The sequence below is a fragment of the Monodon monoceros genome, unplaced genomic scaffold (assembly GCF_005190385.1).
Source record: "Monodon monoceros isolate NGI ecotype Baffin Bay Population unplaced genomic scaffold, NGI_Narwhal_1 Super_Scaffold_19, whole genome shotgun sequence".
In the NCBI taxonomy this organism is placed as follows: Eukaryota; Metazoa; Chordata; class Mammalia; order Artiodactyla; family Monodontidae; genus Monodon; species Monodon monoceros.
Window position 1 is genome coordinate 67,212,696 of NW_021703775.1, and position 13,278 is coordinate 67,225,973.

The window sequence follows — 13,278 nt, forward strand, 5'->3', positions numbered from 1 at the left end:
TGGAGCTAGCCAGGTAAAGACCCTGAAAGAGTCAGATATGGTTGCCTCCTGAAGTGTGAGCTCCCTAGGGATGATTAAGCAAAGGCTGTCAGCCTTGTGAATGTTTCCACTACCCTAGAAAGGATGTTGCAGTATATTCACAAAATTTTAGAATGTTAGAGCTGGAAAGGGATTAGGAAATCACCTCATCTATTGGTTTCCTAACAGTTTTAGTTGTGGGCCCTTGTTTAAATGTGGCTTTTTCTAGAAGTATACATGTATTTTTTAAAAGCTTAGGTAAAGAAGAACCTGTGATACCCCTTCCCCAAACATCTATAAAGCCCTAAAACTGAGGAGCCCAGTTTGAAAACAAAGTCCAACCTCCTAATTTAACAGATGAGGAACTTCAAGTCTACTGATGACCAAGGCTGCAAACCCGCTAGTTATGAAACCAGTATCTAAACTGGAGGTTCTGTAATCCGAATTATTTCCATGGAACAGTCATCTTTACGCAGCATTTCTAAAGGCTACCGTGCACAAAGCATTGAACTAGTTGCTATGAGGACGACAAATACCAACAAGACCCAGTTCCACCCATTCAGGAGCTCACAGTTGAGGCTAGTGAAGAACTTACAGACATTTTTTTAAAAAAAGTAACACACACGCACGCATTTAACTATGGCTAATAGTTTCCAAACTATGATTCCTGACACCGAGAACGACGTCTGGACCTTGGCCAGTTCCGGGATGCGGGAACAGTGAGAGTCTACCCAGGTTAAGAGGCCCGTGCAGCAGGGAGAGAAGGGGCAGAAGCAGACAGAGGTCGGACCCACGTGGGCAGGCGGGCCCCGCACCAAGACTCAGCGCAGACCGAGCCGAGCCCCTCTCCACGGTATTAGTGGCTGAATCCACTCCCGTTCCGGCCCTGGATGCAGGGGAAAGCCTAGGGGTCAACCGAGCGGAAGGGGCGGGATCTGGGGCGGAAGTCCCTCCGCCGCTCAGGTCACGTGGGAGGGGCTGAGCTCGCGCGCTGGTGAGTAGCGAGAGTTCCGCGGCCACCCGCTCAAAGCGCAGCGATCCCGTAGCGGCAGCAGCGTTTGTGACCATTCCAGGCCCAGGGAGTCAGAGGCCGTTTTTCTGGGGTGGAGTTGGGCTCAGGAAGGATGCGGGGTGGTTCCAACTGAGAGTCTGAATCTGGGGACCGACCAGGCTCTGGGTGAAAGCCAGAGCAAACCTGTCCTCTTGTATGTCTCGGTCCGGACAGAGGCCCCCAGATAGACCTGCTTCAGGGCTGGGGGTGGGGTGGCGGGTGGCGGCCACCGATATTCCATAGCCGCCCACAGCTTTCCTCTCTTCCCCGATTGCCTAAGGCGATCCCTGTGACAGGAAGCTGTCCAGGAAGCCTCTGCCCATTTAGAAGCGGGAGGGGAAGAGGGAGTGGGCCTAAGGGAAGGACAAAAGTCTCTTTAACTGTGGAGAGGGGCAGTGGGGGTGACCCCCCTCTCCTCTCGCCTTGACAGAAAGCATGGCACTTTGGCGGGCATACCAGCGGGCTCTGACAGCTCACCCGTGGAAAGTACAGGTCCTGACAGCTGGTAAGTGTCCCTGTGGGACCTAGTGGTACCAGCGCAGGCTGATCTGGGAGGCAGAAGCTCGCTGCACCCCCGCCATCATTTTTTGCTTTTATTCAGACCCCTTGAAGGATTGGCTCTCACCCCAGTCTGTTTTGGAGGGAGGGTCCCCAGGCTGTTCTTAAGGAAAGGGCTATGCATAGATGACCTGGCTATAAAGTAGGATCTGAAAGTCCTCACAAACCTGAGGAGTCATCCCCTTAGGATAAAGAAAGGCATTGCCCCGAGGAGGCCTTAACTTAGAAAATGAACAATAACAAAGGCTCCTTTAACATTTCACAGTGTGCAAAACACTTTCAGCACACATTATCTCATAGGGTCCCCACAAAGGTGGGGACACAAAGTGGGCTAAGATTACTTGGGTCCACATTAGATCACACACCTAATAAGTGCTGGAATCAGACTCTTACCCCAGTTTATTTTTCTTAGTATTGTTCTTATTGTGAAATATATCTTAATACACACAAAAAAATGATTAAGATATGTGTGTACCATTGAAATAAAAGTAAACTGAATGCTCCTGTATCAGTACCCAACTTTGAGACCCCTTGAATGCCTGTCCCTAATTCATACATCCTAAGAAATAACCACTTTCCTCAGTTTTGTTTATATCATTCTCTTGCTTTTCTTATAGTTTACTATCTATGGATGTATCCTCAAACAATATACTAATCAAGGATTTATTTTTACTCTAAATCCAGTGATTGAGTAGCGACCTCACAAAGGTAACCCAGTGACTTACCTGTATTTATTTTCATCTCATTTTGCAGATTAGCTAATATGAGAGGAGATGGCACAGAGATAAATTTTATAGGGGGAAGGATTGGAAGGCCTGTGACTATTGGGGCAGTGTGAGAGTGACCAGTTAAGATAAGGTCTTGCCTATGTTTAGAGGAAGGGAACAGGATTCTAATGAGGACCATGGGCTTCTGAGAGGAAGACTGTTAAAAAGGGGTGGGGTGGGGGGATGCTACTGAAAGCCAGGATACAACAGAATTCCTGTTACTGGAATAGCCCCACATCAGCACTAGGAACTTCACTGAGTGACTGGCCAAGGAGTCTTTTGCTCCTCCCTGGGCCCCTCTCCAGCCTCCTGTGCCCAGCTATCCCCCATCCTGTCCTCAGAGTGTCCGTCAGCCTGCATGACTCACCTGGCTGCGTGTGTGGTGACTCATGCTGTACTGGGTGGCTGTGATGGGAACTGACACGCTGGGCCCTTTGCCCAGCCTCAGATTCCCTCAGGGACCCTAACTGCCAGAAGGAAGTTTCCCCCCTCCCCTTTGTGGCCATCAAGAATAGGGAGGGAAGGATGGTCCTTGTGTTTCCTTACCCAAGGGATCTGCAGCTGACGAAGGCAGGAGCTAGAGCTCCAAGGGGTCCAAGTGCAGATACGTAGCTGAACTGGGGTGCTGGTCTGTCAGTGCTGGAGTGCTGTGGCTCCACACCCCGAGTCTTCCTGAGGCTGTGCCAGTATCTCAGCCCTGAAGCAACCTCTAGGTAGCACTTTTCTCAGACTTTCCCAGACCTTTCAGACTTTTCCTTCCCTGCTGCTCAGTGTACTCGAATCAAACTAATAAAGGGGGGAAGTGGATTTAGCTCACTGAGCTGTTTTTAGATCCCAGCACAGTAGTTCCTAAGGTCCCATGGCATAGCTCATCACACTGGAAAAGAGAACAGAGATTTCAGACTTGGAGTTAGAAGACCAAGGTTTGAATCTCAGAGCCATAGCACTTAGTAGCTGTGTGAATCGGGACAAGAAAATAAACCTCTTTGAGCCTCAGTTTCCTCGTTTAGAATTTGAGTTTAGTTATATGACCTCACAGAGTCAGTGTAGGGATTATCTCTGAAAAGGCTTTAGAAATCAGAAAATGCTCAAGAAACTTAAAGGCTCCAGGAGTTGGCCCTTTGTATGAGTGTTGGCAACCCAAGAACAACAAGCTCTTATTTTTATAGTGGTGCTTGGGTTGGGTTTGTTCCACTAGCCATAAATTTGGAACATGGATAACCATCTAGCCTCGGTTCTCCAAAAAGTAGAGTCTGAAGCTTCTTTGCAGGTACTTTGTTAGGAAGTAATCCATGGTGGGGAGAGAGGGAAGAGGGACAGCCAATAGAAGGGTGCGTTATCAAATGGACACTGCTTAGGGCACATGGCTGCTCAGTCCCTTAAAACTGACCGAGAAGCTCTTTGAAATGCCTCTTAGGACTTTATGGGTGAATAGTCTTTTCTGGAGAAAAGGAGAAACCTTTACCCACCGGCTCCATCCCACGTTGGTCAAAGGTTTGCCACATGGGATGTTGATGCCTGTGCTCTGTGCTCTACCAGGTTGCACAGGCATCACCCCCAGGTAAAGCACCAGTAGCTCAGCCTCAGGTAAGGCACAGGCCTGAGACAAGGACCTATCAGCTGAACTGCAGTGGTGGCTGCAGTAAGAGATAAGTGAATCGAAAAGATCTGATATGGTTCAAAAGAAGTGTCTGGTACACCTATTTTGGGCCAAGCCAGAGTCAGGAACAGGGCAGCCTGGGCAAAGGTCTGCTGTGTGTTCTGCAGAGTCTAAGTCAGCCTTCTCTCATCCTTTCCTGAGGGCCCTTCCAGTCTCCAGGGGGCCCAGTTCCATCCATCTTAGGCCACTCTGGTCCTGCTGTGGAAGGAGCTGAGCTTCTGCAGACACTGGTTTCCCTGCAATCTGAATGTGAGAGCTCAACAGGCATTAGAGACCATCCAGTCCAGCCCCTGATACTACAGAGAAGGAAACTGAGGCACGAGGGAGGAGTGATATGCATGAGGTTTCATGGTCGGTGGTGGAGCTGGCATTAGAACCTGGGGCACTTCCCAATACACTGCCCTGCAATTGAGACACCTGGGACCTCAGAATGCTGAGTATAGTTCCAGCTGGTCTGGGCTTAGGTACCTGACAAGCTGCAGAACCCTCCATTTTGTCTTGCTTTCTAGCAGTGGGAAGGATTCAGGCCAGGAGTGGGGAGAGCACTCCCACGGATCCCAGAGGAGGCGCTCCCCTGTCACTGCTGGGCTTCAGCTCCCTCCACGCTCTGCCAGACCAAGCCCCTACCCCAGGTGGCTATTTAATTATTGGAGACTTCTGGAGAGGAATGAGACAGCACCCTGGCCCCCTGCCAGCAGCTACACCTGCCGACCCAGGCCTCCCATAGCTAAGGACAGTTTCCTGCTCCTCATTCCAACTTCCTGCCCCTCAGTTTTCTCATCTTCCATTAATACTTTGGTTTCTTGCATCTAAGACTCAACACACAAAAGCCAGGAGAGGAACAAAATAGGGGAAGTAGAGAACTTACCCCCACCCATGCCTAGGATGAGGGCATGGAAGTTGGGGCTTTTCCACTAGCGGGCAGAAGGTGATCCCAAATAGATCTGTGCTCAGATGCAGGCACTCCCCAACCCCTACCCCCCGCCCCACTCTGCTGAATCTGGTGGCGAGTGACGGCATGAGAACTGGCACCTACCCAGGGGCATGATGTCACACCCACGCCAGCGTCTGCCCGCTGGGCTCTGCGCCCAGCCTGGCATTGGGGCATCACCGCCCGGCAGCCCCTTGTCCTGCCCCATCGGGGCTCAGGCATTATGTCTCGGCAGGCCTGTAGTCCCAACGCCCTGGAAACAAGTCCAAGGAAAGGGGAGCCAGAGCACTGGAGGGTCCAGGTCAACCAAATACGTCCAAGGGACTCCCAGAGCCTAGGACGGTTGGGGTCTGTTTGGGCTCTGGGTTGGGGAAGGTGGGATGAGGAATCTGGATGTCAGCCCTTCCTGCTCAATCACTCTGACCAAAAAAGGCCTTGCTCTGTGCTTAGACCAAAGCCTTAGAGCTCCCTGGAGCTGCTGCAGGCCCACGGGGCCTCATGATCTGTGTTCCTCCGGAGGGGGAACTGGGCATGGTTCTGTCTGAAATGGACAGAACTGGCAGGGCTACAGGCTACACACCACCTGCTCACTCCTGCTGCTTGGTTGTCTCTCAGGCCTGATGGGCATGGTTTGGGGGCCTGGAATCCATCTTTCTCAAAGGCTGCAGGGTTGCAGGACTGTGGGACTGCACGTCAGGGACTTTGCTTTTCACTCCTGCTCTGCCTTTAGCTTGTGTGACTGTTGGTAAGCCGTGAAGATTGAAAACACCCCTCTCTTTGTGACTGTTTCTTTCCCAAGAATATTGCTGCTTGCCCTCCCCACAAGGTGACAAGGAACAGAGGTGGTCACATTCTGGGGAGTGAAAGACAGAGAGGAAGTGCGTTAGTCCAGGAAGTGTCTTTGATATGCAGGCCTTTGGGGCCTTGTTTGGGCAGGAACCCCCCATGAGTAGCAGCCACAGGAGCTTCTTGGTGCCCACTGGCCCCTGAGCCCAGGTCTCAGCCTCTGCTGGGGATTCCCTGGCCTCCTGTACCTCCTTGAGAGAAGGCCTGGTTTTAGGCTCCACTCCTTAGCAAGTCACCTCATCTCTCAAAGACATTAAATGGAAGTGTGACCTCTACCTTCCAGACCTTTTGTGAGGATTAAATGTATGAGAGCCCTTTTGTATACTGTAAACATCTTGCCAAATGTCAAACTGTTAGTCCCTTCATTTAAGCAGTGACTGTCTTTCTGTTCCCCCTTCCCCAGGCCTCGTCAGGGTCACTCTTCCCTTATGCATGGCCACAACAGCTCCCTCCCCTCCCTGGGCACGCAGCTGGTGACCCCAAGTTGTTAGGGAGAGGGGATAGGGTGTTCAGTGCCAATTGTGGAGGGGGAGCGAGCCTTCAGCCCCACTGCTCCTCACACCTTGAGCCTGGGTGCATCCTTTGGGCTACACTTGGCGTCCTCTGTGCCCTTCCCAGGGCAGTCTTGTTGTCTGGGTGGTACCTCTGACATTTCTCCCAGTTTATTTTCTGAGCACCTGCCAGGCTCGGTATGGTGGGGGATAAGAGAACAAAGACGTCTAGGATTCTGTCCTTGCCCTCTGGGAGGCCATGTCTAGCCATGTTCTGGGAAGGGCCTCCACCACTTTGGGAGTTTCAGGGAGAAGAGAGGCAGGGCTCCCTTGGTGGGTGTGCTGGGGGTCCCAGCAGCTGAGGCCAGCAGCCTAGGTCACCTGTGGGTGCCCCAGCCCGACCCCAGCTCTCAGCCTTACTCAGCTGCCTCTGACGAGGCTGCACAGGGGCAGGGCTGTGCAGGGGTGCGGGCGAAGAGCAATGAGTGTGCAGCCAGCACGGACGTCAGAGCCAGCTCCGGGCCAAGGATGAGGATGTGTTTGCCCAGTGCTAATTGAGGGCACAGGGACAGTGGTGGCTGTGGGGCTGGAGGGGACTCTCATTACTCACTGTGATGGACAGGCAAGCTGAAGGTCATACGGTCACTCCCAAGTGGCCCTAGTAGAAGTGTGTGTTTGCTAGAAACCATCACACCACCGTCACAGTGATGGTTTCTTTTTTTTTTTTTTTTTTTGGCTGCGTTGGGTCTTCGTTGCTGCACGTGGGCTTTCTCTAGTTGCGGCGAGCAGGGGCTACTCTTCGTTGTGGTGCACGGGCTTCTCATCGCAGTGGCTTCTCTTGTTGCGGAGCACGGGCTCTAGGCACGCGGGCTTCAGTAGTTGTGGCACGCGGGCTCTAGAGTGCAGGCTCAGTAGTTGTGGCTCGTGAGCTCTAGAGCACAGGCTCAGTAGTTGTGGCGCACGGGCTTAGTTGCTCCACGGCATGTGGGATCTTCCTGGACCAGGGCTCGAACCTGTGTCCCCTGCATTGGCAGGCGGATTCTTAACCACTGCGCCACCAGCCAGGGAAGCCCAAACAGTGATGGTTTCTGTCTTGGTTTCTGGGTGTGGGTGTCCTACTAGTGCTACTTGGAGCTGGATGTCTGTGCAAGTGAGGGGAGGGGAAGCGGGTGCAAAGACCTGGGGAGAAAATGGCCTTAATACCTGTTGGCAGCTCAGTCTGAGGCTGTGAATGGGAAGTCTGGGTGTACCTGACTGTGCTGGGAGGTGACAGGATCCTTCCTTGCAGGGACTCTTAGCAGCTCAGCCAGGCATCCTCCTGCCTGGGACCATTTGAACACTTACGTTTTAGAGTTATTGCTGTTCTCCACAAACAGAGATCCCAAAACCAAGGTGAAGACATTGGCCAGGGCCTTGCCTTCGGCTGGGGGGAAAAACAACCCCAGGATCCCTTAGCGTTCTGCACATGATCTATTCATAGTAAGGCGTCCTGGAAAGAACACTGTCTAGGAAATCAAGCCACCTGGTCCTTGGCCTTGGCTCTACCACTTACTGGTTATGTGAGGTCTTGGACCTTCGTTTCCATCCATAACTCTAGAGTAAGGGGTTTGCACAAAAACATCTGGAAGGCCTTTCCAATTCGGACAGTCAGTGCATCTCAGCCCCTGGCACCTCAGATTCTCCTTCCCCTACCTGCGGTTTCTGAGTCCAACTTTCCTTCACTGCTCAGTGCGGTGTTCTTGGGCCCTGGCCTGCTCAAGGCTGCTCATCCCAGTTTGTAACAGGACACATATTAAATATCACCGCCCTTGGGGAGGTGTTACCATCCTTGAAGCAGCAGGAAAGACTGGCGATTTGCCCCAGAATGAAACCCCTGGCCTCAGAGTGCCAGAGCCTCATTCAGTGAGCAGACTTACCTCCCTCCTTGGGATGGCAGCTTGTCCCTGGGAGGTGTCCTGACAACACCTGTGTACCCTGCACAGGGTCTCTGATGGGCCTGGGTGATGTTATCTCACAGCAGCTGGTGGAGAGGCGAGGTCTGCAGGCACACAAGACTGGCCGGACCCTGACCATGGTCTCCCTGGGCTGTGGCTTTGTGGTAAGTTCTGCCCACAGCAGGGCTGCCGGTGGATTGGACAGTGGTTTCAGTTCCCTGTCATCCTTTAGTTTCCCTTGGACCCTCTCACATCTAAGCCAGCCTTGAGTGTCTGCTCCCCCTGGGGTTTGGTTTCTAATATGCTGGGGAGGAGCTTTGTGATGTAAAGGCCTAATGCTCCCCTCTGCATCCCTGCTCCCCTCTTTGGGGGTTACTTTCAGGGCCCTGTAGTAGGAGGCTGGTACAAGGTTTTGGACCGGCTCATCCCTGGCACCACCAAGGTGGATGCACTAAAGAAGATGCTGTTGGATCAGGTGAGCACAAGGAAAGGGAGTTGGGGAGGGTGAGCTGTGTCAAGGGAGGGCAGGGGTTTAGGTGCTCACAGTGCTTTAATTTCTCTTCACTAGGGGGGCTTTGCCCCATGTTTTCTGGGCTGTTTCCTCTCACTGGTAGGGACACTCAATGGACTGTCAGCCCAGGACAATTGGGCCAAACTCCAGCAGGTGAGCTGGGCAGGTGTGGGGATGATTTCTGGATGGCAGGCCGGCAGGCCCAGGGGAATGAGGCAGGCTTCATGGGGATGGGAAGGGTGGAGGTGCAGGCAGAGCCCCAGATCTGGAGGAGAAGAGCTGAGGGGCAGTGGTGCAGGGGTGTCTTCTCTGAACAGAAGTCTCTATGTGATACTCAGATCAGGAGGTCTGAGCTCCCTGGAAATGCAAATGTTCACTTGTTCCTTCTCTTGTCTCCTCAGGATTATCCTGATGCTCTCATCACCAACTACTATGTAAGAGCTGACACCTCAGCTGCCTCTTCTTCTTTCTTGAGTCCAGAAGTGCCAGGGACTGGGGGTCCTCCTGACACAGAAATCCCTCAGTTGGGATTACTTTCTCATTCCCACATGGGCACCATACTCAGGGAAGCACTCACCCAGTTGTGCAACGTATTCTTGTCTGTAGAAGCTGGAGTCAGACCAGGCAAGGCAGGGAGTCTGGGGTCAGGTGATGGAGGCAGCCCACCAACCTTTACCTTCTCTCTGTTGTAGCTCTGGCCTGCTGTGCAGTTAGCCAACTTCTACCTGGTCCCTCTTCATTACAGGTATGACAGATCCCCACACCACCCTTCAAGGAAGATGCACATTATGAACGGTTGGAGACAAAGTGATTCTCATTTTAACCTTGAACTACCTTAGACCCCCCAGAACACTCTGCCCTGGTCAGAGCTCCTCAGACTCCTGAGCATTTTATTACAGAGCATCCCAGAGTGTCTGCCCGCTGACTTCTTTCATCTTCCTAGGGAGGATCTTGCTCCACAGTCCTTGTCTCCATCCCACCTGGGCTCTCTACCTTTGATGGCATGTCTGCAGGGGCAGGGCTACAGCCTAGGTTAGGCAGAAAGGTAGACCAAAGAGACAAGTAGGAACGTGGTCAGGTTAGTCCACTGCAAAATATTATTTTATCCTAGATAATAAAGGTAGTTGCTGAAATCTCAGTAAAAATATATAGTGGAACCAAGATGAGTGGTTAAAATTATTGGAGGTGTGGGGGCTTTGGGAACAGGGAAAAACATGAAACTCTTCGGAGGGGACAGGCTCAAAATGGACATGAGTAGCACAGCTAAAAGGAGTATAGACTTATGAACTAAATGAAACTTTAGGGTCCTTGCAGTGCTCCTTGAAACTAGAGCAAGGTATATTTAAAATAAAGAGAAGGAGGTGCTACTTTATATGGCAGGCAGCACATTTTTCGGAAGATGAGATCTCAGCTGTACAAGACGGACAGATGTGTATTTAGAAGGAGCCTGGACAGGAGTACGAATAATGGAGCCATGCATGGCGAGATGGCGGCTGAGGGGGGGGTTAACTTTGGAGCTTTTGTCCAGGAGACAGAGCTCTGGGCTGGCACCAGAACCCGAGCTGGTTTTCCTCTCGTCTGAGCCACACATCCCTCCGTGGGGGCTGAAGGAAGGAGAGCTAAATCTGGGCATTCTTGGAAATAATCCCCCTTATCCCACTGTACTTTCCCATCTCTCCCTGCTTGCTTGTCCTTGTTCTGCTTCTTCTTCACGGTGCCATCCCTGTTCCTTAGGTTGGCTGTCGTCCAGTGTGTTGCTGTTATCTGGAACTCGTACCTGTCCTGGAAGGCACATCGGCTCTAAGTCTGCCTCACTCCATCATTTCAAGCTTGCAGTGATGCAGCTTGACCCTGGAAGGGTCAAACCACCTCCTCAAAGTGGGCACATTGGTTTTCACAGGGTTTGGTGGCTGGTCAGAACTTAATGGGGTTAGCACTCTGAAGTGGCCTGTTTCACTCTAAAATGTAACCTGACTCCTGCTGAAATCACTAAAACCTTTATAATGGTCTTATACCTACCACATAGTAGGCACTCCATAAATACTTGTTGAACCATATGATTTTGTCACCTTCAGTTTACACTCATATCCCGGCAAGTACCACTCATCCCCACTCTTCATAGACACATCTGTTTTTCTAACCCTTCCCAGCCCTAGTCTAGCTCCAATTTTGGGGGATCCCCTCAAGCTCTTTATATGGTGCCTCCATAAGTATATTTCTAAATAGGTAATCTGGAACTTGCAGAGGCAATGAGTAAGACCCAGCAGAAACCGACTGGGGAGTCCCGTTTTCTAGAGTTTGGAGAGAGCCTGGAGACGACTAAGCCCAATCTTTTACAGATGAGGACACTGAGGTCCACAGAGGTGAGGTGCCCTGTCCACACCATGAGTTACAGGCAGAGTAGAAACTTGAACCCACATGCTATAGTTTGAATGTTTATATACTCCCCAATTTATATGATGAAAACCTAATGCCCAAGGTGATGGTATTAGGAGGTGGGGCCTTTGGGAAGTGATTAGGTCATGAGGGCAGAGCGCTCATGGGATCAGTACACTCACAAAAGAGGCCATGTGATGAGACAGCAAGAGGTGCCATCTGTGAACCAGAAAGCAGGTCCTCACCAGACACCAAACCTACTGGCACCATGATCTTGGACTTCCCAGCCTCCAGAACTGTGAGAAATAAATGTTTGTTGTTTATAAGCCACCCAGTTTATGGTATTTTTGTTATAGCAGCTCAAACACTTAAGACAGCAAGTTTCCTTACTTCCTACCCAGTGATCTTAACCTGGAGGTCAAAGATAAAGTAATACTGCTGCTGTGATTCCCAGGAGAAAAATTAAGTTGGCTAAACTCCTGCTTTGGGGCAAACCTATAAGCAGATGGACCAGCCTTTTGTTGTCTGAAAGCACCCTGACCAGAGGGCCTCTTTTTTATGGTGCCTCAGTCAGCCCTAGAATTGAGATCCTGGGGCTAGAATGACATCAGAAATCCTGGCAGCTTAAGCTGCCTCAGACGCTTCTTGGGTGGGCACCATGATGGTAGCTGAGTGCCAGCAGTGCTGTCCTGATTGCCTCCGTTTACAGAACTGATAGCTGGGGCAAGGGACTGGGTCTGAGCAGGACAGCATTCTCCAGAGGCCTCTGACCCCTTCTAGAGGCTGAGGACAAGGTCAGCACCATGGACAGCCCCCGCGGTCCAGTCTTCCTTTCAAGTGCCAGAGAAGACTGCAGATCTGGACTAGTCTGGTCTGGGGACAGGCCCCCTGGTCACTGCTGGCTGTTCTAAACAGGTGAAGGACTCTCATGGCTGGAGCAGTCTTTACTCCCCAACAGGCTTCTCCCTCTCTTGAGCCAGGTGTCACTTCCAGAGACGCGCCCCACGGGGTCTCGCAGCCGCAAGGGTCGGACTCGGAGCTGCGGCCGTCATTGCTCTACAGTCAGTGCATGTTCCTCGCTGACGTCAGCCGGAGCTGTCCTGGCGCTATATAAGGCTGGCAGCAGTCCCGGGACAGACCCCGTGTTCCCCAAGGCGCCCTCAGCCCGCCCCGAGGGACCGAGACGGGAGCTCCTTCCTGCAGGGTACAGACGCTCTCCGGCAAACTGTGAGTGGCTCTCAGCGTCCGCCCAGACTCCCTCAGCACCGGGACTGCGCTCAGCTCACCCACCGCGACCCGCCAAGAGGGAGGGAGGGAGAAAAGGGTGGCACAGGACTGGGCAGCGGCTGGGGCTGGAGGGAAGGCTGTGGGCACCGGGCAGCAGTCGCAGGGGCCCGACAGGGGCGCTGGAAGTGCGCGGGAAGGAGAGTGGCTCCCCCTGCGACTACCCCTGGCGCGCCTGACCCTGCGCTGCGCCTGTGTGTCCAGGGCCGGTGGTACCATGAGGCCGGCGGGACGCGCGGCGCTGCTGGCGGCGCTGTTGCTCCTGGCACAGCTGCGCCCGGGGAGCAGCCAGTGGAGCCCGGAGGCGGCGGCGGCCGGGGTCCAGGACCCAAGTCTGCGCTGGAGCCCCGGGACACGGAACCACGGTGGAGGGGCCCGCGCGCTCCTCTTGCTGCTGGCGGAGCGCTTCCCGCGCCGCGCGGGACAGGGCCGATGGGGATCCGCGATCACAGGCGAGCGGCCGCGACGGGACGACCCTCCGCTGTCCATTGACCTCACCTTCCACCTGCTACGGACCCTGCTGGAGCTGGCGCGGACGCAGAGCCAGAGGGAGCGCGCCGAGCAGAACCGCATCATATTCGACTCGGTGGGCAAGTGATCGGCGGGGTCTGGGGCCCCGAAAATCTCGACCCCCACCCCCACCCCCGGGCTGAGACGTGCGCGACAGGAACTGACCCAGTCCCGCGGGGCTAGAGCGGCCTAGGGATACCCTGAGCACTCTCCGCGTTACTAGTTTTTAATAAAAGTGCCGAAGAGCCGTTGGCCTCTGCTGCGGGGCGCGGGGAACCACAGCAGGGTGTAAACCCGTGGGAAAGTGGGGCTCCCAGGTCGGCGAGAGGGGACCAGATGCT

General features: G+C 53.2%; 2 protein-coding genes across 2 annotated transcripts; both read left to right on the plus strand.

Moving 5' to 3' along the window:
• Nucleotides 1-1,049: 1,049 nt before the first annotated feature.
• Nucleotides 1,050-11,473, plus strand: MPV17 (mitochondrial inner membrane protein MPV17). The gene is made up of 7 exons (XM_029232757.1): nt 1,050-1,574; nt 8,305-8,420; nt 8,639-8,731; nt 8,825-8,920; nt 9,169-9,201; nt 9,460-9,512; nt 10,502-11,473. The coding sequence occupies exons 1-7, from the start codon at nt 1,505-1,507 to the stop codon at nt 10,569-10,571; spliced, it is 531 nt and encodes a 176-aa protein (XP_029088590.1). The 5' UTR covers nt 1,050-1,504; the 3' UTR covers nt 10,572-11,473.
• On the plus strand, nt 10,999-13,178 carry UCN (urocortin). The gene is made up of 3 exons (XM_029232758.1): nt 10,999-11,130; nt 12,124-12,370; nt 12,632-13,178. Exon 3 carries the CDS (start codon nt 12,645-12,647, stop codon nt 13,023-13,025), a length of 381 nt encoding a protein of 126 aa, XP_029088591.1. The 5' UTR covers nt 10,999-11,130; nt 12,124-12,370; nt 12,632-12,644; the 3' UTR covers nt 13,026-13,178.
• Nucleotides 13,179-13,278: the final 100 nt, after the last annotated feature.